The sequence below is a fragment of the Erpetoichthys calabaricus genome, chromosome 10 (assembly GCF_900747795.2).
Source record: "Erpetoichthys calabaricus chromosome 10, fErpCal1.3, whole genome shotgun sequence".
Lineage (NCBI taxonomy): Eukaryota > Metazoa > Chordata > Cladistia > Polypteriformes > Polypteridae > Erpetoichthys > Erpetoichthys calabaricus.
Window position 1 is genome coordinate 94,919,642 of NC_041403.2, and position 23,266 is coordinate 94,942,907.

The following is a 23,266-nucleotide window of genomic DNA, read 5'->3' on the forward strand; positions in this document are numbered from 1 at the left end:
ATGTTTGCTGAATGGCAGACCAACCACAAGCGTTACCTGGTAGGTAACAACCCACACAATTCAGGTCGGGACTCGAGACTACGAATGCAATGAAAATATATACAGGCAGTCCCTGGTTTACGTACAAGATAGGGACTGTAGGTTTGTACTTAAGTTGAATTTGTATGTAAGTCGGAACAGGTACATTATTTTAATAAATGCTATTGTTGACCGACTGTAACCAAGTACTGTGCCAATGAATGATGGAGTCTTACCTCTCTTTGACCTTTTTATTATTTCTACTTTATTTTCAATGGTGATGGTTTTTCTCTTCTTTATTGTATCACCAGCACTTGCATCAAATTTGTGTTTCAGAGACATTCTTGAAGGGTGAAGACAAAAGGTTAAAATGAGCTCTTCTGCACAGCGCTATACAGTACACGCTATCACAGCAGGAAGGCACCCGTCAACACGTCTAATGTACTGACAAGAGACAACTTCCTGCTATGTGCGTAACAGTACAAGCAGGCTTGCTATTGAAAATGACTGGGGGTGGCAAGGGGGGGGTTCATCACCAACCCACCTCACAGTCACCTCCACTATAGTATGCTACCTACAGCGTCTGCCCACCAAGAATGAACACGATGCAGCCAAAGGCAGGTAGTGAATCGCCCAACCCCAATTCAACAGGCAGCCATCTGAGGCACACTACAATGCTACCCCCGCCGCCCCGTTCAGCCACAACCTGGTCACCGCTTGCAGCATTATCAGCCGTGTGTGCTGGGCAGGCAGTGAAACGCCCCCCTCCGCTCCATCCAGCCTGCGTCCAGTCAGAAGCAGTAGCTGCAGCGAAATAGTGAGCGGGCAGCGAACCATCGTCCTGCACACGAGCGATAGCTGTGGCCCCGGTGACTATGGACCACGGGTCACCACTTGCCACCGGGAGCCACCCGAGGGACACCACACTGCGTGAGCCACGAAATTGCCCCCCTCCAGCCACCGCTTGCAGCATTCCCAGGCCGAAGATGACAGAGAGACAGTTACTGAGGTCACAGCTGCGTCTTCATTCATAAATATATATACACATTACTGTGTGTGTGATATACAGTATATATATATATATATATATATATATATATATATATATATATATATATATATATATATATATATGGAAATATGTTCAATTATGTGTATGCTGTTATAATCATTAATTTTTTACTTTTACTAGTCTGAGGTAGACATAAATATAAAAATTTAATTGTACTTTGTACCCATGACAATTAATTTTTATTCTCATCAGGCAGTACTCAGTAATCCAGAATAAAAGAACAAAAACAGGATTTTAGACATTTTTGCAAATTAATCTATAATAATAAAAGGCAAAGCCCTCACTGACTGACTGACTCACTGACTGACTGACTCACTCATCACTAATTCTCCAACTTCCCGTGTAGGTGGAAGGCTGAAATTTGGCAGGCTCATTCCTTACAGCTTACTTACAAAAGTTAGGCAGGTTTCATTTCGAAATTCAAAGCGTAATGGTCATAACTGGAACATATTTTTTGTCCATACACTGTAATGGAGGAGGCGGAGTCACGTATCGCGTCATCACGCCTCCTACGTAATCACGTGAACTAAAAACAAGGAAGACATTTACAGCACGAGTCACACGCGGGAACGAAGGTAAATGACGTTAATTTTTGACTGTCTTTTAATACTGTGTAAGCATACATATTAACACATGTGCAATTAAACGTGTGCATTTACGGGGTGATTTCTCAGGCTGAAAAGCTCACCTTTTATCAAACGCGGGAACAAAGGTAACTGACGTTGTTCACTGTCTTTTAATACTGTGTAACCATACATATTAACATATGTCCAATTAAACGTGTGCATTTACGGGGTCATTTCTCAGGCTTAAAAGCTCGCCTTTTACTAAAAAGGTAAATGCAAAACTATTTTCAATCAGTTTATTGAAACGCTCCCGTTAAGGATTGCAATAACATATTCGCGAGATAAAAGAACGAAGTAGGGGGAAATGGAGGAAGAGCAGCAAACAGTGAAGAGCAAAAAATTAATTAAACAATTGAGAACGGAGCGAGTTAAGCATACAAGCATGTTCATAAGGGAAACAAAGCACGGTGTAAAACGTAAGTTTAAATTAACTTTATAGAAACGCTCCCGCTGCGGATTGCAATAACATATTCGCGACATAAAAGTTTAATGAGAAGACACGAGGTATAAACGAACCACACGCCGTGGCGCAACGTTAGGGGCAACAGTTTCAACCATTCTATGATCTGCTTCTCGCAACTGAAAGACGGTACATGGCGGATGTTAGCCGACTTGCTGACCGCAACGTTAGGGGCTTCAACTATGGCGCTGACGCCACATCTCAGTGCCAACACTTTGCAGACTGTACTTAAAAGACACGCCCTCCTCACTGGACAGTTAAAAACACCAATCAAACTAACGATGACATCAAGTATTACCCAATCAAAAGTAGGAAAGGAGGCATCTTCATAAAATGCGTGTGGGATGATTTGCATGAGACGCTGCTTTAAAAAAAATACCGGATAAATCCCGTCCAGTATTGATTCAAAACGGGACGCGCAATTTCATTCTCAAACGCGGCACGATTCCGTATTTTAAAGGACGGGTGGCAACCCTACAGTGCCAGGTAACCACCCATACAATCAGATTGTGATTCAGACTAGGAATGCAATGAATGTAATTACCCCAATCTACATACAAGGCGAAAGTCTTGCAACATTCAAAGATGATGGTTTGGGATAAGTACACCATACAACATAAAAGAGCTTATGAAGCCTTGAACCGAAAAAAGCAAGATCTCACAGATCGTAAAAAAAAAAAATAGGAGGTAATGTCGTTTTACTCGCTGTAGATTTTAGTCAAACATTACCAGTTATTCCACGAGGGAGACCAGCAGATGAACTCAACGCGTGTTTAAAATCCATGCTTCTCCCACGCTCGGTTATATGTCGCGTGTTCTCGGGTAGGTGCACCAAAAAATGTATACATTTAAGCATGTAATGGGCAAACAAAAAATGAGGTATACCCTAAGGCACTGCAGTAGTACTTAATGTAACTTTACTTCTTAAATGTTAATGTTTTACTGTTTAATAATTTATACGCTTCTTATATGTTGTTCAAATTCTTTTATCAAAATACCACTGACAGCGCAATGCACGATAACATGGAGTGAATACACCATACGCATCCGCCCACGGCTACCCTGCTGTGCGCAGATAGGAGTTGATTCTACAATAAAATAAAATAAAAATAAAAAGAGTAAAACAATCATCACCCATAAAGCGTGTGTGTGTGTATATATGTGTGTATATATATGTTGATATGTGGATGTGTATATGTATATATATATATATATATATATATATATATACAGTATGTGTATATATATATATATATGTAGATATGTATATATATGTGTATATGTATATGTATATATATGTTTATATGTGTGTGTGTGTATTTTATATATATAAAACACAGCAACACTCATAACAATGACAACACAATTACATTGACAATCATGTTACGTTATTTTTAAAATGTTTCCTTTTTTTTTCATAACCTCTTTAACACACTACTTCTCCGCTGCGAAGCGCGGGTATTTTGCTAGTTAAAAATAAAAAACAAAACTATCACCTTAACACAATTATTCAGACCTTTAATCCAGTACTTAGTTGTGGCAGTGATTCCAGCCTGGAGTCTTTTTGGGTGTGATGCATCAAGCTTTGCACACTTGGATGTGGGGATTCTCTGTCATTTTTCTGTGCATATCCTCCCACGTTCTTTCAGGCTGATTGGAGAATATAAGTGTGCAGGTGTTTTCATGTCTTTCTACTACTGTTCAGTTGTGGTCAAGTCCAGGCTCTGGCTGAGCCACTCAAGGACATTCACAGAGTTGTCCTTAAGCCAGTTTAATGGTTGTTTTGTGGCTTAGGATCATTATCCTGCTAGAAGGTGGTGAACTTTCTGCCCAGTCTAAGGTTCAGACTGAAGCAGGTTTCGATTAAGGAAATGCAATACAGTTTATACAAGTAGTCCCTGCCTTTTGATAACCCCCCAGCCTTGACTCTCTAAGAAGGCAAGGAAAAACTCCCCAAAGAAATGGAAGAAACCTTGGGAAAGGCAGTTCAAAGAGAAACCCCTTTCCAGGTTGGTTGGGCATGCAGTGGCTGTCAAAAACAGGGGGTAAATACAATACAATACACAGAACTGAACACAAGTAATACAATATAATAGTGCAATACAAATATTAGAAGTATAGAGCAGAATTCAACAATAGATGATATTACAATGAACGGACCCATCTACCAGATGATTCGTGCGATCCTTCATTAGAGATGACTTTACCTTAGGCAGGCAAAACAACTTGTCAGGTGGGCACCGAGAAGAGAAACAGAATAGGTAAGGGTTAGTAACAAATTATAACTAACAACAGAGATGCAGTCTGTACAGTTAATCAGAAGCTCTAGTCCGGATATGCAAAAATGAAGTAGTGAGTCTTTAGCCGGAATTTGAAAGCTTAGACCGAAGGGACATCACTTGTAGTAGCAGGCAGACCATTCCAAAGTTTAGGGGCCGTGTAACTAAAAGCTCGACTTCCCACTATTATTTTATTAATCCTTAAAAACATAAGCAGACCAGCATCTCTGCATCATGAGATGTTGAGATTTCACATTCTGGTTTGTAAGTCATGATAAGTTCAGGCAAGTAAGCTGGACCTTGGCCATTTATGGCCTTATACGTTAAAAGGAGGATTTTGAAATCTGCCCTAAACTTAACCGGGAGCCAGTGTAAGGATTTAAGAACTGGAGTTATGTGTTCGTATTTTCTTGTTCTTGTAATAATTCTTGCAGCAGCATTTTGGATTAACAGGAAGCTGTATAAAGAACAGTTTGAAAAATCCAGTGAACACCTTATTGTAGTAGTCAATCCAACTAGAAATAAATGCATAAATTAATTTCTAAGAATCCTGTTTATTTAGAAAACACCTTAATTTCCCAACATTTTTAAGATGGAAGAAACATGATTTAGAAAACTTTGTAATGTGCGCTTTAAATGACATGCTAGAATCAAAGATATTGCAAGCATAGTCAGTAAAATTAATGGTGATTCCAACTGAGTTAACTGATGACAAAATGTTGTTGTGATCAGCATCATTCCCTCCAATAATTAACAACTCTGTTTTATCTGTGTTTAAAGACAAGTTGTTTTCATCCATCCACTCCTTTAATTCACTAACACAACTAATTAAATCAACATCGGAGACACTTCATTTGGTCTAAAAGAAAGGTATTAGTGGGTGTCATCTGCATACAAGTGAAAATGAACAGTTTTCTAATGATAGATCCCAGTGGAAGCATGTAAAGTGAATACATTAAAGGTCCCAGTACTGAGCTCTGCGGGACACCATATCTCACTTCTTTGTATAATGATGGAGTATTGTCAGCACATTTCTGTACATATTGGAATCAATTTGATAAATAAGAACTAAACCAGGCAAGGACACTGCCTGTAAGCCCAACATCATTTTCCAGCCTGTGAAGTAAAATAGAATGGTCAAATGTGTCAAACGCTGTGCTTAAGTCTAACAACATAATTACAGTGGAGTTTCCTTCATCAGAGGATATCAGAATGCTGTTTACAACACATATTAGTGCTGTTTCTGTACTGTGACCAGTGCGGAAACCAGACTGTAATTTCTCAAGTAAATTGTGATGCGTAAGGTGTGACTGAAGCTGACTGGCGACTATTTTTTCAAGTTTTATTTTAGAGAGAAAGGGTAAATTTGAAATGAGTTTATTATTTAGTATATGTGGGTCTTGGTCTGACTTTTTAAGTAATGGTTTGATGAATGACACTTTTAGTGCATCAAGTACTGTACCATGCAGTAATGAACTATTGATAATGTTAAGAATAGGCGCTGCAAGAAGATCCCTTGCACTTTTTACTAGTTTTGTTGGCACCGGATCTAGGGAACAAGTAGTAGGTTTCATTTTAGAAATTAAAGTCAAGACTTTCTGCTGAGTTACAGGATTAAAATTTCTAAAGTGTTGAATGCAATGTGAGACAGGGTCTGCTAAGCTAGTATGTGGTTTGCATTGTAATGCTGAGATCTGGGATCTTATATTTTAATTTTCTCATTAAAGAAGTTCATAAAGTTTGTACTACTAATATCTGTTGGTATTTTGCACTGTTGATCTGAGTTTCCATTTGGTAGTTTAGCCACTGTTCTAAACAGTACCTGAGGATTTTATTATTGCTATGTATTATTTTAGAACAGTAATCTGAGCAAACATTAAAGGGAGCTTTTTTATATTTTTTAACACTGTCTATCCATGCAATTTGAAAGACATGCAGCTTTGTTATTCTCCATCTGCACTCTAGTTTTTGACACTCTAATTTAAGAGCTCGAGTGTTTTCATTAAACCAGGGAGAGTTTCTGTGTGCTTTGATCACTTTTGTTTTAAGGGGAGCCACTGCGTCCAGAGCATCACTCAAGGTCATATTGTCATGTGATGTTAGCTGATCTAAATTGTTTTCCATGTTTACATTCGATGTTAACTGATCTAAATTGTTTTCCACAATTACACTTGACTTGCTCAAAGTATTTATAAATTTTGAAGCAGAATTACAGTCTAGATGTCGCACTGACTTTCTTTTAATCTGTGAGTGTATTGGTATGGGCAGAATCAAATCAAACGTAATTAAGTAGTGATCAGAAATAACTTCATGTAATGGAGTAATATTTCAATTTTGAATTTCAACTTTGTAGGTTATAATTAAATCTAATGTGTGGCTATGATTATGAGTTGGACCTTTGACAATCTGACAAAATCCTACTGAATTTAACAAATAAGTAAAACATTTGCTAAAAGTGTCAGTTTCCACATCAATGTGTACATAAAAATTCCCCATCAATACTACATGATCATAATTTATAGCCAAATCAGATAAAAAGTTGCCAAATTCAGTAATGAATAATGAATATGGCCCTGGTGGTCTGTAGACTACCACTGCAATTATGTTGAAATCTGTTTTAATATTTAAAATGAATGCCTCTAAGGATAGAAGTCGCCTACATTTTTAGAAATTATTTACATTTTGTTACAATAAATTATTCTAAGGCCTCCTTCTCGACCAGAATCTCTAGACTTATGAAGGATTGTGCATCCATCTGGTGACGCCTTAGCTAGGGGAACAGTGTCAGATTTAAATGTCTGTACTTTGTTCCTTTTGTCTTTCCCTAGACCATGACTAGTCTCCCAACACCTCCATGGTTTACTGTTGGAATGGTATTATGCAGGTAATGAGTGTTGCTTTGTTTTCTGTAGGCATGGCACTTTGAATAGAGGTCAGACAGTTCAATTTTGGTTCTGAGAGTCCTTCAAGTGCCTTTTTGGAAGCTCCAAGGTGTTTTTTTTTTGTTTGTTTTTTTTTAATTGAGATGAGGCTTCTGAGTGATTGCTCTGCTGTAAAACCCAGATTGGTGGATTATTTCTGTCATGGCTGGTGTGCTGCAAGTTTCTTGCATCTCCACATAGGTTCACTGCAGCTCAGCCAGAGGGATCATTGGGCTCTTGGTCAACTCTTTTACCATTGCTCAGTTTTCCCAGGCATCCAGCTCCGAAAGGAGTTATGATTGTTTCAGACATTTTCCATTTAAGAATTGTGCTTTTGAGAACCTTCAATGCTGAATAATTTCTTGTAGCCTTAGCCAGATCTTGCATCATTACAATCCTGTGTCTAAGCTTTGCAGGCAAGTTATTAAACCTCATGTTGTAACTTTTTCAGAGAGATACTTTCAAGTCCCGTGAGACGAGACTTTGTGCCAAGAGATTTAACCATGCCCGGGGCCAGAAATAAAAGACAAAGAGTAGATGACAAAGTAGAACGTCGTAAAGAGGTTCAAAAACGTTGGCGCGAAACACATGCAGAGCAGGATAGAGATAATCCATCCATCCATCCATTTTCCAACCCGCTGAATCCGAACACAGGGTCACGGGGGTCTGCTGGAGCCAATCCCAGCTAACACAGGGCACAAGGCAGGAACCAATCCCGGGCAGGGTGCCAACCCACCGCAGGACAGGATAGAGATAATGAAAGTACTGAAATTCAAACATCTCAAAAAAATGATAGTAAACATCGCATTAGCACAAACATACGGAAATTATTAATCGGTGAAATAACAGAACAGCGAAAAGAAATCAAATATATTGTTCGGATTTTAACTTTAAGTCGGAGACTTATAAATTGTCTAATTCATGTTGCCATCAGGGAAAAGTAGTGTTTCTTCCCAATGAAGAGGCGTATCCACAAGAATGAAAAGATTTGTTGTTTGGTGAAAGTGAAATCCACATACGCGTGCGGCAGAAACGCGAAGTGGCTGGCATAGCGCAGGCCGAGGGGTTGGCGAATGAAGCAAGCAGGGGGCAAAGCCCCCTAGTTGTTATTATTATTATTAAAGACTAATTAGTTCTATTACTGACCTCTTTATTTCATAATATTGCAGTTTAGCGGAAGAGGAAATTAAAACAGAACCAGAGGTTGTAGAGGGGATGGACATTGCAACCCGATCCAAAGGTAAGTGTTTAACAAGTTCCTTCCCTACTTTTATGTCCTGGCTGTTTTTGAGGGATTTTAACTTTGTTTGGTCTTCTTTATGTATGAGGACACAGTGGAAACTATAGATTCCTAGCACTATCTGTTATGATTAGTTAAGAGATAGTTACTGCCAAGGACATGAGAAAGAGGCAATGTAACTTGATATTCTGAAGTGAGAAAAAAGGCACCACCAGTGGCTGGTAAGCCCTGTAATTTTAGAACATGTCCTGGAAGGACAGTAGGCAGCATCACCAGCCTACAGGAGACAGAGTGAGTAAAAAAGTGTGACTTGGTTGAAAACAGGGCAGATAAACCAGCAGATGCTATGGATTCATGACCCTCTACATAGAGAGACAGGGTGAGATCACAAAAGATTTGCAGGGAAACAATTCCTCTTCAGTGTTCAGGTTATGGTCTCAAGTCAGGAGAAGTGGAGATATGTTGCCCATTCAAAGTGTCTGGGAGGACTAGCATTATCCTCTTGTCTGTTAATTGTCAGCACACAGGTGGAAGGAGTCGTATCATGGTGTCCTTTTAAGAGAAGGTTATTTGAAAGCTGCCTAAGAGACCTGCCCTTTCAAGCTCTATGAAAAACTTTGGGGTACCAGAAAGTTCTGTGGTCACATACCTTTGAGACTTTATGTTGGCCAATTGAAACATGTTCCCTAGGAGCAAAATAATTTAAAGAACCAAACAAGGACCCCAAAAGAGTATTAAAAGGGTTTTAGCAGTAAGATATCAAAATACCAGGTGAGGGTCATTAACCATGAAAGTATAACACACAAAATATTGAAACCAAAACCCAAAGAAAGAGGTCAAAAGAGGTCACAATTTCTGTGATGATGTACAAAGTAGAAATCTGCAAATCATGCACAGTGTACCCCATTGGTAACCACTGCTGCCTACATGAAAACTTAAAGTTGGGGAAACAGGCCAAACCCGAGTTAGAACACATTATTTATGATGGTCCTTGGATTGATGCTACCTAGAGAGGCTGACTTATTGGAAAAGCAGATGAAAGAGAGGCAGTGAGTAAGAGGTGTTAAGTGGAGAGAATATAGTGATTGTAACATGTAATTGGGAGTCTGCTGGGAAAATTGGGTGAAGTGAGGTGAGGGAAGTACTGAACAGAAAGAGAGCACATTCATGCTGAGACAGTGTGGAAAGATAAAAGTGTGAAAATAGTGGAAAGCTTCAAGTTTTTCTAGCAGTGTTGGCAAACCTGGTGTTGTTGTTTGCAAAAACGCTAAAAAAGTGGTGTCGGAAATGTTAAAAGCAACAAAGACCCTGAACTTGTATGGTTGACAGACCTGAGCAACATGACTGTGTGAAAGGAGGATTCCTGAAAAGAAGGGTGCTCATTCAACTTACAAAGGAAAGAGTAGGGTCATATCAAGTGATAAAGCTTTAGGAGCAGGTAATGAAGGTGGTTGAGAGAGTGCTAGAGAAAAGAATGAGGAATCAGGGAAAAAAATAATGAAAAGCAGTTTGATATCTGTTATGATTTTATTATCATTTTAAATTTTTCCTGTGCTTTATGAATTTTTCTGTACATTTTGTTTAATGTAAACTTAGATTTTGGAGGACAAAGAATTTAGCTGTTAAACTTATTTTTGTTAAAGATACATTACTTTTTCTGCTGCACCTTTTTGTTTTTGTTGTCAGTGTCATCATTTTATGCTCTTTGTTTTCTTTGTTTCTATGCAGTTGCTAGGTAAGGTCAACTGTAAATTAGACATCTCTGGGTCATAGGTACAGGGTGAGCCAAAAAGAATTACCACATTTCAAACGTTTATTCTACAAAAACGCTATAAGGTAAAATAAATTTCATTACAACACAAAAATGGGTATACAAAATAGATTTTTTTAACTGTGTTTTAAAAATGATGTCTTCAAGGTGGTGGCCATCATTAACGATACACTCTTCAAGATGATTTCTGAACGCTTGCATGACTTCCATGCTTGCCATTTCAAGGGGAATAGTAGTGATTTTGTGGCGAATAGCATCCTTGAAGGCTTCAAGGTTTTGAGGTCGGTGAATGTATACCTTCAACTTGAGGTATCCACACAAGAAGAAATCGCAGAAGAAGCGAGATCAGGCAAATGTGAAGGCCACCCGACATCACCGTGCAAGGAGATCAGCTTCCCCAGAAACATCTGCCGCAAAACTTGTATGGATCTCCATGCTATATGAGCTATTGCTCCATCCTATTGAAACTAGGTATCCACCACATCACATTTCTTCCAGTTGGGGCCTCAAAAGTTTTCTAGCATTTCAATGTAATGTTTTGAAGTGACAATGACTGTTGCTCCTCCCTCCTCAAAAAAGTAAGGGCCTACAATGCCAAATTCTGCAACGGCGCACCAAACTGTAACACGCTTACTGTGTAGGGGTCTCTGATGAAGTTCACAAGGGTTGGTTTCAGCCCAATAGCGAAAGTTTTTCTTATTTATACAACCATTCAAATGGAAATGTGCCTCATCGCTGCACATGGCGATGGCATTTGGATGAACGGTTTGCAGAATGTTCATGCACATCTCTCTACGGCTCTCCCAGTCTCTCTCAGTGAGTTCCTGCGCTACCATCATTTTATATGGATAGAAATCAAGGTCCTCATGCAGAGTCCTCCTTGAAGACGTGTTGAAAATGCCTAAGGCAGAAGCATGTTTGTGACTGAATGTGTAGGAGACTGCAAAATTGGTGCCCTTACAGCTTGGATGTTTTCAGGCATTTGTAAAGTCCAAGGCCGGCCTGGAGATTTTCTGTTCAGTGTTGTACCCATCTATCTAAATTTAGCCACTTACTGAAGAATTATTTTCCGATATGGGATGTCAGCATTAGGACGAATGCTGAAATGCATTTGGAAGGCGTGTTGCGTAGTGATGATGGATTCGTTGTTTTTAAAGAATGCTTTGACAGTGAAAGCACGGTGTGCACCGGACAAAGGAATGTTGCTGACTGAAAACTACAATGGATCGCCTATCAAAGGACCCCGCAACTCCAGTCCACTCGGCTGCCTCTATCTCACACAATGACCTTGAGAAATGTGATACTTCATTTTGGTTCACCCTGTATAAAGTTTGGTATTAGAAACTCTGTGGATACTCTTTGCAGTTGGATCACTTGTTTTTTTTTGGTTAACAATTTTCAGTTCTGCTCTTTAACTTTGATTTTTTTGACAAGATGAAAGGTCAACTTGATTGTATGTTGTATGTTCTCCTTGTGTCTGAATTTCTTTTTTCTTTTTGGTACTCTTGTTTTCTCACTCTTGTTGATGTGTACTGTTGCATCTGGTGGAAACTAAACCTAACAATTTTCCCATTGGCTTTGATGGACAGAAGATTAATTTTTCCAGCCTACATTTAGCAAGATAGTCTTCAGCTTTCCCAGGAAAACTAAGTTCTGCAAAATGTGTAATCCAGTCATATGACTGATTTACTGATCTAAATATTAGAATTATGCTTGAGGATTCTAGAATTTGTTTTATATTTTATTCAACTACAAGGGGGCTCCGCCCCCTGCTCGCTTCGCTCGCCTACCCCCGGTGTTGGGTAACCCGAAATACATTGATGAATGTATGAGATATATTGGAGTGTAAAAGTGTAGATGACGAACAAAGGAAGTATATTCATTAATCCTAATGAATATTCACTAATAGTGGACTCATTACAGAATGCGTTGTCAGCTAATTGGCGGAATTGTTTAGCGGCCGTCTGTCGTTCCTTTCTTTGCCGTTTATCTATTGACTCTGCTGTTTGAGAGGCGCGTTGTAGGCGCCTACATTCATTAATTGTATTCAGACGGGCTCGCTTCTGTATGTCTGTCAGTTGAGATGTTTAATTTTGGAGCCGTGACTCCTTTGGTTGCGTTGTTTGAGAAGCACGTTGTAGGCGCCTGCGTTCATTTGTTTTATCCAGGCGGGTTCGTTTTTGTAGCCCCGTTAGTCCAGCTCTTTCTTTTTGGAGCCGTGCCTGCTATGCTTGCGGCATTTCAGACGCGCGCTGTAGGCGCCTGCGTTCATTGATTATATCCAGGCGGGCTCGTTTTTGTATCTCCATCAGTTGTGGTCTTTCGTTTTGAACCCGTGCCTGCTTTGCTTCCGTGGTTTCAGACGCGCATTGTAGGCGCCTACGTCTATTGTTTTTATCCATGCATGCTCGCTTTTTGTAGCTCTGTTAGTTGAGCTGGATCGTTTTGGAGCCGTGACCGTGACTCCATTAGTTATCCGTTGTCTACCGTTAGTAATATGGATAATTGCACTTACTGTTAATACGGAGCGTTTGCTGTGGTTGTACCGTTAATAATGCATCACTGTAATGTGATTCACATATGCTATGTGGTTTGGACGTGTGAGGATGCCGTACGTTTAATACGGAGAGTTTGTTTATTCTCATTACCCGGACCATGTTGTGTAGTGTGGACATTTAGTTCAGAAGCGCGTTCTATGCGCCTGCGCCTTTCGTACTTTCTCGTGCCTTCCATACTATCTTTGTGGACCTTTGTGGACTCCGTAGTGTCTTACGTTTGACTCTGGGGTACAGTGCAGAATCCTCTTTTCTGTGTGGCTGTGTCGTTAGTCGTTAGCTATGGGTGCGTTGTTGCTTCATGTCCTATTTACGTTAGTTGAGCTCTTTCGTTTTTGAGCCGTAACTCCTTCGTTCGCGCTGGATCAGACCTCGCTTGCGGTTTATGAGACGCGCGCTGTAGGCGCCTGCGCACTATGTCTCCTGGGTCCATCGCCGTGTACCTGCGTCCATGCCTTCCGGTTTACCGAGACCTGCGTCTGTGCCTTCCGGTTTACCATTCTTGGTTAGTAATATGGATTTTTTGACTTTGCACACACACACCAACCCATGAATATTCCTTGGAACTGAACTAGCTTCCTTAGCTAGCAGTTTGTGAAAGGTATTTATGCAACATACCACAAGCATTAGCACAGCAACAACATAACATGTCACGTCTTAGTTTTGAAATCAATACAGTATAGCTAATTTTACTGATATGCATTGGAATCCATGATATCCAAGGAATTAAACTGGGAATCTAGGAAGAAAACAAAAATTGTGTAAGACATGAAAAAAATCTCATTAACCTCCTTAGCATTATGTTTACCCCCAGAGAAAAAAGCCAGTTGTGTTCATTTTTTTTTCAACCACAAAAACTGTTATTATGTATAACAGAAACCTGTAAATAACAACAAGCAAACATAATGTAGGAAAGTTAGTATAGCGTCATCTGCCGTACTGTACTGGTATAGATTTAGTATTCATGCTTTATGTGATATGTTTTGAAACGGTCATCAATGCACATAGGTACTGTTCGAGCAGATGTCGAAAGATAATTTTGTAATATTTTTTCAGTTGCTTGTGCATGAAAGGGTAGAATTTCAGGGCCTGACCTACACGATTGACACCACTCATTGTATTGTGCTACCCTACCACAGCTCAAGGTTTAATAACTTCTACAGTTTCCCTGATACGAACATCAACAGTTGCTGCATTTTGAATAGTGTTTAGCAGGCTAACTTCTTTCTTGTTCTCCAATTGATCATAATCATTTTTGCCACACAGCTACAGCACCACGCTGCTTGAAGCATTCACATGGCTAGAGTCACCATATCATGGAGGTTTGTTCGTACAGTGCCGCATCTATTAGTTTTTCTTTGAAGTAAAATTTCAAGCAGTTCAAATGAGGTATAGACACTGTCAATCATTATACACTAAACTTGTTAAACAAAACAGTCCATCAGTGACAGCACAGATAATGTAGTGACGCTGTATTGACTGTAATTGCCATCCTACTTGGTCCCTCTGTTGGTATTGAATATTGAGTTCCAGATGTACCAAGAACTTGCTTTGCACAGCATATAAAACTTGATACTGAATCATGCCCGTTTGGATGCAATGTAGTATATCCATGACAGCCTTCCCTTTGTAACCAAAGAGACTTTCGTCGATAAACATCCCAGTTTGTTAAGTTTCAGTGCTAGGTGAATGGCTTCATAATAGTCATTGTTACTAGTATAATGCAGGTATTTTATAATGAGAAAAAAGTGACACTTGTAACTTTACTGAAGACAGGAACCTGCAGCAACCAGTTTATGGACCAGTGACATCTCTGGACTAATTTACCCACTATACTCTGCAGAATTAGGAGACTTAAAACCTCCAATATGTTGTCTGCTATAACAGGATGCCAGCAACTGCGACAAGCAAATGGTTTACCGTGACTTTTTTCCAATATTGTTTAGCATAGTGGGTTCTTCGAACAACTATTTTCTCCACCAGGCTATCATCAACAAATTGTAAATAGTCCAGATAATCATGATCAACAAACATCTTTAGACTGGGGCTACCTGTAAATGGGCAACAAGGAGCTGCCAGTTTGTCAGCAGTAGTATGAAACTGACACCAAACATGGACACCACTGAGGCTTGGCAGATCAAAATTTTACGAAAGAGATGTCTGATGACCAGTTCATATCATCATCAGTGTCGCTCGGTTCGACCCATGGTTCAGTTTCAGTTTGTTAAAAAACTGACTTTATGGCTTTTCGTGCGCCATTTTGTTTTTTATTGAAGGCTTCACCCTTCTTGTGAATATTGATGAATTATCATAAAGTGACAGAATGCATAGAAATATTTGTGATTTCTTTTGCAACACAATGTTGTTTTATTCAATAGATGTCAGCAAAATACTGCCACAAGAGTTATTCTGGCTTAACACTGTACAGCAGATCATTACATTTTTCGGGTTTAACCGTATTTACATAAAATTCAGAGTTTGAGTCATGCTCGGGATTAATGCCAAGGAGGATAATACAGTCAGTGGTTTCCCCATATTTTATTTTTCTCACAGATAACAGGCATTGTTGTTTAATGGAGTTATGGTTTAAAATTGCTGGAAGAATCAACAATAGACAACACAAAGCCAGAACCAAAGCCTTTGGTATATGCCTCATAGCTACTGCCCAGAAGAGGCTTAATGGTTTCTATCCAAAAAATAGAAATAAATAACCTATACTAACACTTGTAAAGAGTGTATATGAATTTATATGTAATGATGTTGGTCCTTTTGTTTTATTTTAGTTTCAGATCCAGGCTCAGCAGAAAGAGCAGCACAGAAAAGAAAACTCCCAAGTCCCCAACATTCATCTAATGGTCACTCTCCTTCAGATAGCTCTGCAAGCCCTATAAAGAAAAAAAAGAAACCTGGCTTAATTAACAGCAACAACAAAGAACAGGTATCTATAAAGAGTGTTTTGTTTACCAGAGTTCAATAAAGAATTGAAGCTTCCCTAAACTAATGGTTAAACTTGTTAGTATTTCTTTGTTCAGGTATGAGTTTGCTAATTTTGGTACAGCTTCTGGGCATTTATTTTTTCACTTTAAATAACATTATGCAGGATTTGAAACAGGTGGTGAAAGTTAAATTAAAAAATAAAAAAGAAATTGCCTATTGGGGCACATAACCATGACTTTTAATACAAATACGGTGGATGAAAAATCCAACCAGAATAAATGTTAAGTATTTCCAATCGTCTGCTTAGTAAGATGTGGGAGATTGTAATGCATTTGTAGTTATCAGATACCTATTCTTGGCAACATGAATATTTGTATTGGAAAATTCTTTAATAAGCAGCAGTACCAATGTTGTAGACTTTGAATCACATATATGTTACTAGGCTTATCAAAAATGTTTTGCAGTTATCAAAATATTAGTAAGCTATTAATTATATAATAAAATATTAAAACAAAATATAATCTAATGTAACATAAAGTTTTCTTTTGGAAGTGCCCTAATGATTTGCTGATTTTAGTACAGGAAATCCATTTGCTCACACATAAACGTCTAGTATTTTCATGTGTAGTGAATTGTGGTCTAACACACAAGACAGTTTGCCATTCACTGCCAACTCAAGCCTTCCACTGTACCTTCCTACATGTTTGCTTAGCCCTTGTTGCACCATTGCCTTTCTTACTAGACAATTTTCTTTCTGTTTCTGTGCTGTCATAAAAGGAAAATTTTACTAAAATATAAACATTTTACAGTTGCTTGTTACATTGGTAAGTGTATATGGGAAGGCAGCATTAACAGTTTCCAGTGAAGTTAGTTTATGTTTAATTTTTTCATGTAATAGCCCTGTAGCCTTTATAAAGTCAATAGTTCAGAGCACCTAAAAGTGAACAAAATAAGGAAATTTTCATGTTCAGGTACTTCACGTCCTGACTTATGCAAGGTAGTAAATTAACAATGCAATAACATAGCTTGAATTTTAACATATGTTTGAGATGTTACTTATTTTTATGTTTATTTTGGTTTCATTTTGTACTGCTACATACAGAATATAGAGTAAGTTCCACACCAGAGGCTATGTATGCATGGGTGATGGAATTAATGTTACTTTAGTTTCAGTACTTTTAATTAGTTTTTTTCCCAATACTTTTTTCACCTGTCATTTCAATTTCTACTTACTGTAAATTTAGATTTATGAAGTTATGACCATTTTTATTTCAGTTTATTTGTCTGGTATCTTAGCTCAATTAGTTTTTATTTTGAGAGAATAATTTAAGTTTAGTTTACATTTTAGCTTTAATAATGGCTGTTTAATGAAAACTAGAAAATGCATGCTAAACAAAATAACCATAGAAACATGCACATACTGTCTGCCAATGAAATATTAAGTGAGGCTCTTTTTGCTCCAGCCATCCATACAGATAATTATTTTCTGAAGATTTCATAAAGTCTGTCTCATTGTTGTAGCAGTGCCAATCTGTTCAAGGAGCAGATAATTTACCTGGGCAGCACAAGGCATTTAAAATTTTGTAGTGCCTTATGAAGGCAGGTAATTCACACAGCCTCCTAGACATTCAATAAATAGCAATGCCAGATTACTGTGTTTGTATCTTTATGTTAGACTGACTGAGGTGGCCAGGCAGCAGCTTTATACAGAGACAAAGTTAGTTTGTTGACCAGTGATACTTTTTTTCTTTTCTTTGGTAGGTTTGTGTGTTTTTAGCATGTCATGGTCCTCAACCTGTTCTAAGACTTCTTTATGAAATAATATCAAGTGTATTTTCCAATTCATTAGGCTGTATCCTCTTCAATGAGTTGAAAAAACCGAACCACCACACTGATATTTTACACACTTGTTATTATCTATTCATATATTACATTATAGAATAACATTTGATGATAGGGCATGAGTAAAACTAATTGGGTCACTTTAAAGTAAATTTTCAAAGTATTTGACTCTGGACTTTCAATGGCAAGTTTTAGCACTTGATTACTGTAAGATGGCTGTTGTGCTGTTCCTCTTTTGTAAACATTTGACAGGAGACTTCCTGATTTGCCTCATTGTATACTTCTAGTAAATATTGTGTCCTGAAACTTTATTTGTGCACACCCACATATGCTTGCATTTCAGAGGAAACATTAACCAACAATAGGCTTCCAGAAATTTATTTTTTTTTAAAAGCAGGAACAATAGATTTTCATTTCCACTGATTTTCATTTTATTGGAGTTAGTTTTCAAGTGTTCAATTTCAATTTAGTTACATTTTTCATTCAGCTCTTAGCGTAAATTTTATTTCATTATGCAAACTACTGATAAAGTCATTTCAGTTAGGTTTCATTGACACTGATTGGAATTAGATTGCACTTTCCATGACACTGCTGTTTCTTCCAGTATAGCACAAAGCACAAGAAATCTAATGCATTAAAGCCCTTGCGTGGTATTTTCCACAAACGTTTAATGTTATGTCATTTTGAATATTATTGTCAGTTTGTACGAAAACAGAAAGTTCATCTGTTGAATAGACATGCACAAATTTATATCCGCTCATGTAGCAAAGCAATGAAATAAATGTGATGACCAAAACTATTGCATTGCTGCTAAGTAAATCCTCTCATAATGTAAATACTGATTACTTAAGCAATGTGCTTGTGTATGATCAGGGGAAATATCTGTATATGTATGTATAGTTATAGATGTTGAGCATACATACTGTATATACAGACCATTTAGGCTTTATCAATCTGTTTATTTTCCTATGACATTCCTAATTCAGGGTTGTGAGGATCTAAAGCCTATCCTGCAGTATCTGGCACTAGGCAGCCCAGTCACGTGCATGGTACAGACCTATCTTTCAAGTATCCTTATCGCTATATCTTTAGGTTAGGGTCAGATGCACCCCCATGTTTACCTTCCACATTGATTAACAGTAGCTTTGAGCTTTAGGTCTTATGGCTGTGCAGGAATGCACAGACCATCCTGCTGGGCTTTTTGGGTTCCTTCTAGGGTATTTCTGTGTGTTTATTACTAGATTGATAAAGTATCATCTCTTAGTTATGAGCGAAGAGATCAGGAGACCCCAGTGGAATAAATCCATGCAGACACAGTTGGATTGTGTCTGCCTTATACAGACAGTGCCTAGAATTCAGAATCATTTTCAGAAGCCAAGGGATGGCAGTGCTAGGTACAGTGTTACAAACCCACCCCTCTCTGCTGCTATCAGTTTGCTAATTGCTCCCCCGAATACAAATGTATGCCTCTACATTAGCCTGTAAAAACAGTTTTATCTAATGTCTTCATTTTGAGAGTTGATAAAGAAAGTTATATAACAGGCATATCTACATATTCATGAAAACTAAAACTTTACTTTGTTGCTTGTTGACATAATTCTAATAACTTATTGTAAGCTCTGCTAAATGAATTGATCTTCATATGGCTATATATGGTAACATAAATAATTAAATGTATGTTTTTGTATTTTTATAGAGAATTTAATTGTGAGATCAGTGCAGTCAGGAGGTGTCATTGGCCATAAATAAAGTTGTAATAGTAATTGAGTTATTCAATTAATTCCAGTATCTTGACTATGAAATCATTTTCCTTAACCTCATAAATGTCTAAAAATGTTTCTTTCTGCCTCTCTGTAAATAGACATTATTGTTCCTAGCATATTTTTATTAAGTTCATTTTTCTCCTTGAAACTATGATACCTATAGCCTTATGAGTGTACCAGGTCCTAAATAGCATCTGCCAGAAAGTGAGCTTCTGTTCTTTAGAATATGGGATTGCACAAAATTAACCGGCACTTGTACTGTGAGTACTGGTACCCAGACCTATGTGTGAGCTTCAGTTGACGAATGACATGGTATGCTATTCTGAACACTGACTTCTATTATAAATGCTTAAAAACTAGGTTACAGGGTTATTGAAAAGCAAAGAGTGCAGGGATACTTTATGTTCATAGACATTTCTCGGCTTTAAAAATGATTAAACTGTAATATTTGGTTAAAATATTCCAAAATCATGTGCATTGTAGAGAAATTGTGGGCTAGTAATTAAACCCGTGTGAATCACAAATCTGCTCATATATTTCTTTGTGATGATGCAGGTTCCGCTCCATGCTCTCATCTGGCTTCCTGAAGCTCTTGAACCTGACACTGTCGGTAATGTCACCGATGGGCTAGGCAGTTAGGCACAACAATAAAGCAAGGGGATGGTGCAAAAAGTGCAAAGTGCTTTTATTTTAAAACAACAAAACTAAGTGTTCAAAGTAAAGTGCAGTGCATCACAAACAAGTCATTAAATAAATAATCCATAAAAACAAGTGAAAGGGTGGAGGTTAAAATCCAATAGAAAAAAATGACGAGGTTAAAATAACGGCTAGAAGCAGCCTATTTAAAAATTCGGTGCATCCTTCTTTGACCCAGCAACTCCCCTGCTTCTCCTTTCCGGGCTCCGCAACAGGGGAGTCACACAACCAGCAAAATGCAGTTCCCTCCATTACTGGTCCGGTAGCCCTTCGATCCCTGGCTACGTTGGGCTCCACCCAGACCGAGACTTGGGTTCCTTCCCCCAGTTGCAAGGGCGCTTATACTGGGGCTCTACACACCCAAAGCCTCCACGACTGCCGCTGCCTTCTTGGCCTTACGCAGTGAGTTGTCCATGATCCTGGTCATTCCTGCACCTCTGAAAAGCTCAGCAGGAGTGACCCAATCCATCTACCCTGAGTGTCGACCAAACATTCCCTCAGGGCTCTCCTTCCACCTGCCTGCCTATGCTCAAGCGAGCCTGCTGTTGCTCACTCGCTCGCACCGGCTCCCCATTTCTCCAGCCTTCTCCTCCCTTAACCTCTGTCTATTTCTTTCTCTCATTTCTTTTCTTTTTTTCCTCCTTTGCCACCTCGCGCTATTTGTTACGAGCATGTGGATCAGATGTGGCAATTAGCAGCTCCCAGCGCCAATCACGGATGCGGACGACTCCTCACCTGTGCACTAGTGCACCAGTGAGGACCGTCCACATCATGAATCACGCGGGAACCGCTCTGGCTACACTTACTACGCCCCCTGTCTAAGCCACGAGTGTGGCGACTATTTATTTAAAAATTGGCCTTTTTGACTTGAGCTGTGGACCTGATACACCACATGTCCTGCATCAGGAGAAACCCAGGGTCCACTACACCAGTGTAAGGTCTGACAATGGCTCTGAACATTTCATCCCTGGTACCTAACAGCAGTTAAGGTACAGTATAGTAGCATGTGGAGGTCTGTGTGACCCTCCAAAGTATACCTCCCCAGACCCACCACCAAATTGGTCATACTGGATGATGTTGCAGACTGCATAACGTTCACCATGGTGTCTTCAGACTCTTTGACATCTGTCACATGTGCTCAGTGTGAACATGCTCTCAATTGTGAAGAGAACCAAACACCAATGGCGGAGCTGCCAATTGTGTATTCTCTGGTGAATGGCAGGTGAGGTGCACTGTGATGGGCTGTGAGCACAGTTCCCATTATAGAATATCGGGCCCTCATGCCACTGTCATGGAGTCAATTTCTGACAGTTTGGTCAGAAACATGCACACCAGTAGCCAGTTGAAGGTCATTTTGACAGTGCTCCTCCTGTTCCAGCTCACACAAAGGAGCCTGCTGTTAGGATGATGCCCTTCCACTGCCCTGTCCAGCTTTTATCATATAGTGGTCCATCTCCTCCATGCTCTTGAGTGCAGGGAGACACAGCAAACCTTCTTATGACAGCACGTATGGATGTGCCATCCTGATAGAGGTAGACTATCTGTGCAGGTACCACCTCATGCTACCAGTAGTGACAAGGACACTGTCAAAATTGCAAAACTAGCGAAGACTCAGTCAGGAAGGATAAGGAGAGAGCAATTGTCTGTGGTCACCACCTGCAAAACCATTCCTTTTTTGGGGGGTTGTCTTGAGGTTGCCTTTCCAGTGCACTTTTTGTCACTTTCATTTGCTCCAAACAGGCGAAGTTGATTCACAATTGCTTATGCTTCCTAACTGCACAGATTGATAACCCTCAAGCTTAATTGACTTGGTGTTAGTCTGTCATGATTTAACAGTTCCCTTAATTTTTTGAGCAGTGTAAATGTGTACACACCTGCATTAATGTGATATTTAAAAAATATTTATGCATGTTTATTATCATTAAAATTGTAGACAACTACTAATAAAAAATATTAGATTATCTATAAAACAGGTATTTTATGCAAACTTAAAACAGCACAGTTTTGTTTAGTGTTGCTGGCTTGTAGAATTGGCTGTAAATTTGAAGTGTTTGTGGTTATGTTCAGTTTTATTGTTCTCTTGATTTGTGTTTTGGCACAGCTCTTTGCAAACCTCTGTTTCTGCTGGTATATACCATAAAAGAGCCCCTAATCACTGAATAAAACAGAGTTAAAGGTTGTGATTGTAATTAGACCTCCTGTTGGTAGCTTAGCTTTGTATATCTGCATATTTCAGTATAGCATGCTGCCTCAAAGATGAGTAGAAAGTGAAGTTTTTGCAGTGGAGCTTCCTTGTTTAATCTGCACTTTTTTGCTTAAATTCAAGGCTTAATACACAGTTTATCTGATGTCATATTAGCATGTAGTTTTTCCCGTTGATTTGAAAAGTAACATTTAATTAGTGCAGCAGTTATTAAGTTGCACGTTAAATTTTTGAGTGTTACAACCTACTTACAAGCCAACAGTTTGCATTACTAGGGACAAAAAGTTTTCAATTTGCAGAGGTCAGTCATCAGATAGAAGGTAAATTCTATGTCATCATCAGTAATGTTCTAGCCCATTGCAAGTTAAAGTATCACACTTATCAACTCTCTCTGTAGTTCTTCGTTAGATGTGTGATTATAATTTAAATAATATTATCCCCCTACATTGTTCTTTTTGTTCTAACATGCTCTCACATGCTACTCTTTGAAGTGTATTTCCTCTTTGAATGTGCCTATGTAAATGTTTTCTTCTTTTAGGAGAAAACCTTTAAAAAAGATATATCCTTGCTTAATATCTGTAAGAGATATTTGTTTTTTATTTTCATTCCACTTGATGGCTACTCTTTCTCCACTTTCATAATGCTGGCTTCCCTCTTTTCTTGGACATGTCCTCAAAGAGACTTTTATAGACCAACCTGGAGTTAGTGGCTTATAATGTGGATTTACCCTTCTCTGATAATGAGCAGTGAACTGACTGAACTGCTGGTTAGAGGGCATTCACTGCAGTGGAATATAGATTTTGATCAGAATTAAATTCCCAACTCAATAGATTAAATCAGGGTTGCATATTTCATGGGCAAGACTTCACTCTCCATGACCATT

General features: G+C 38.8%; 1 protein-coding gene across 3 annotated transcripts in view; it reads left to right on the forward strand.

Annotated features, from left to right (window-relative positions):
- The window catches only part of zmynd8 (zinc finger, MYND-type containing 8), an 85,652-nt gene that overhangs the window by 17,339 nt on the left and 45,047 nt on the right, over window positions 1–23,266 (forward strand). For all 3 annotated transcript variants that reach the window (XM_028811631.2, XM_028811635.2, XM_028811633.2), the window contains exons 2-3: window positions 8,546–8,616; window positions 15,726–15,880. In XM_028811631.2, coding sequence (XP_028667464.2) covers window positions 8,546–8,616; window positions 15,726–15,880 — 226 coding nt within the window. The remainder of the gene's footprint in view (window positions 1–8,545; window positions 8,617–15,725; window positions 15,881–23,266) is intronic.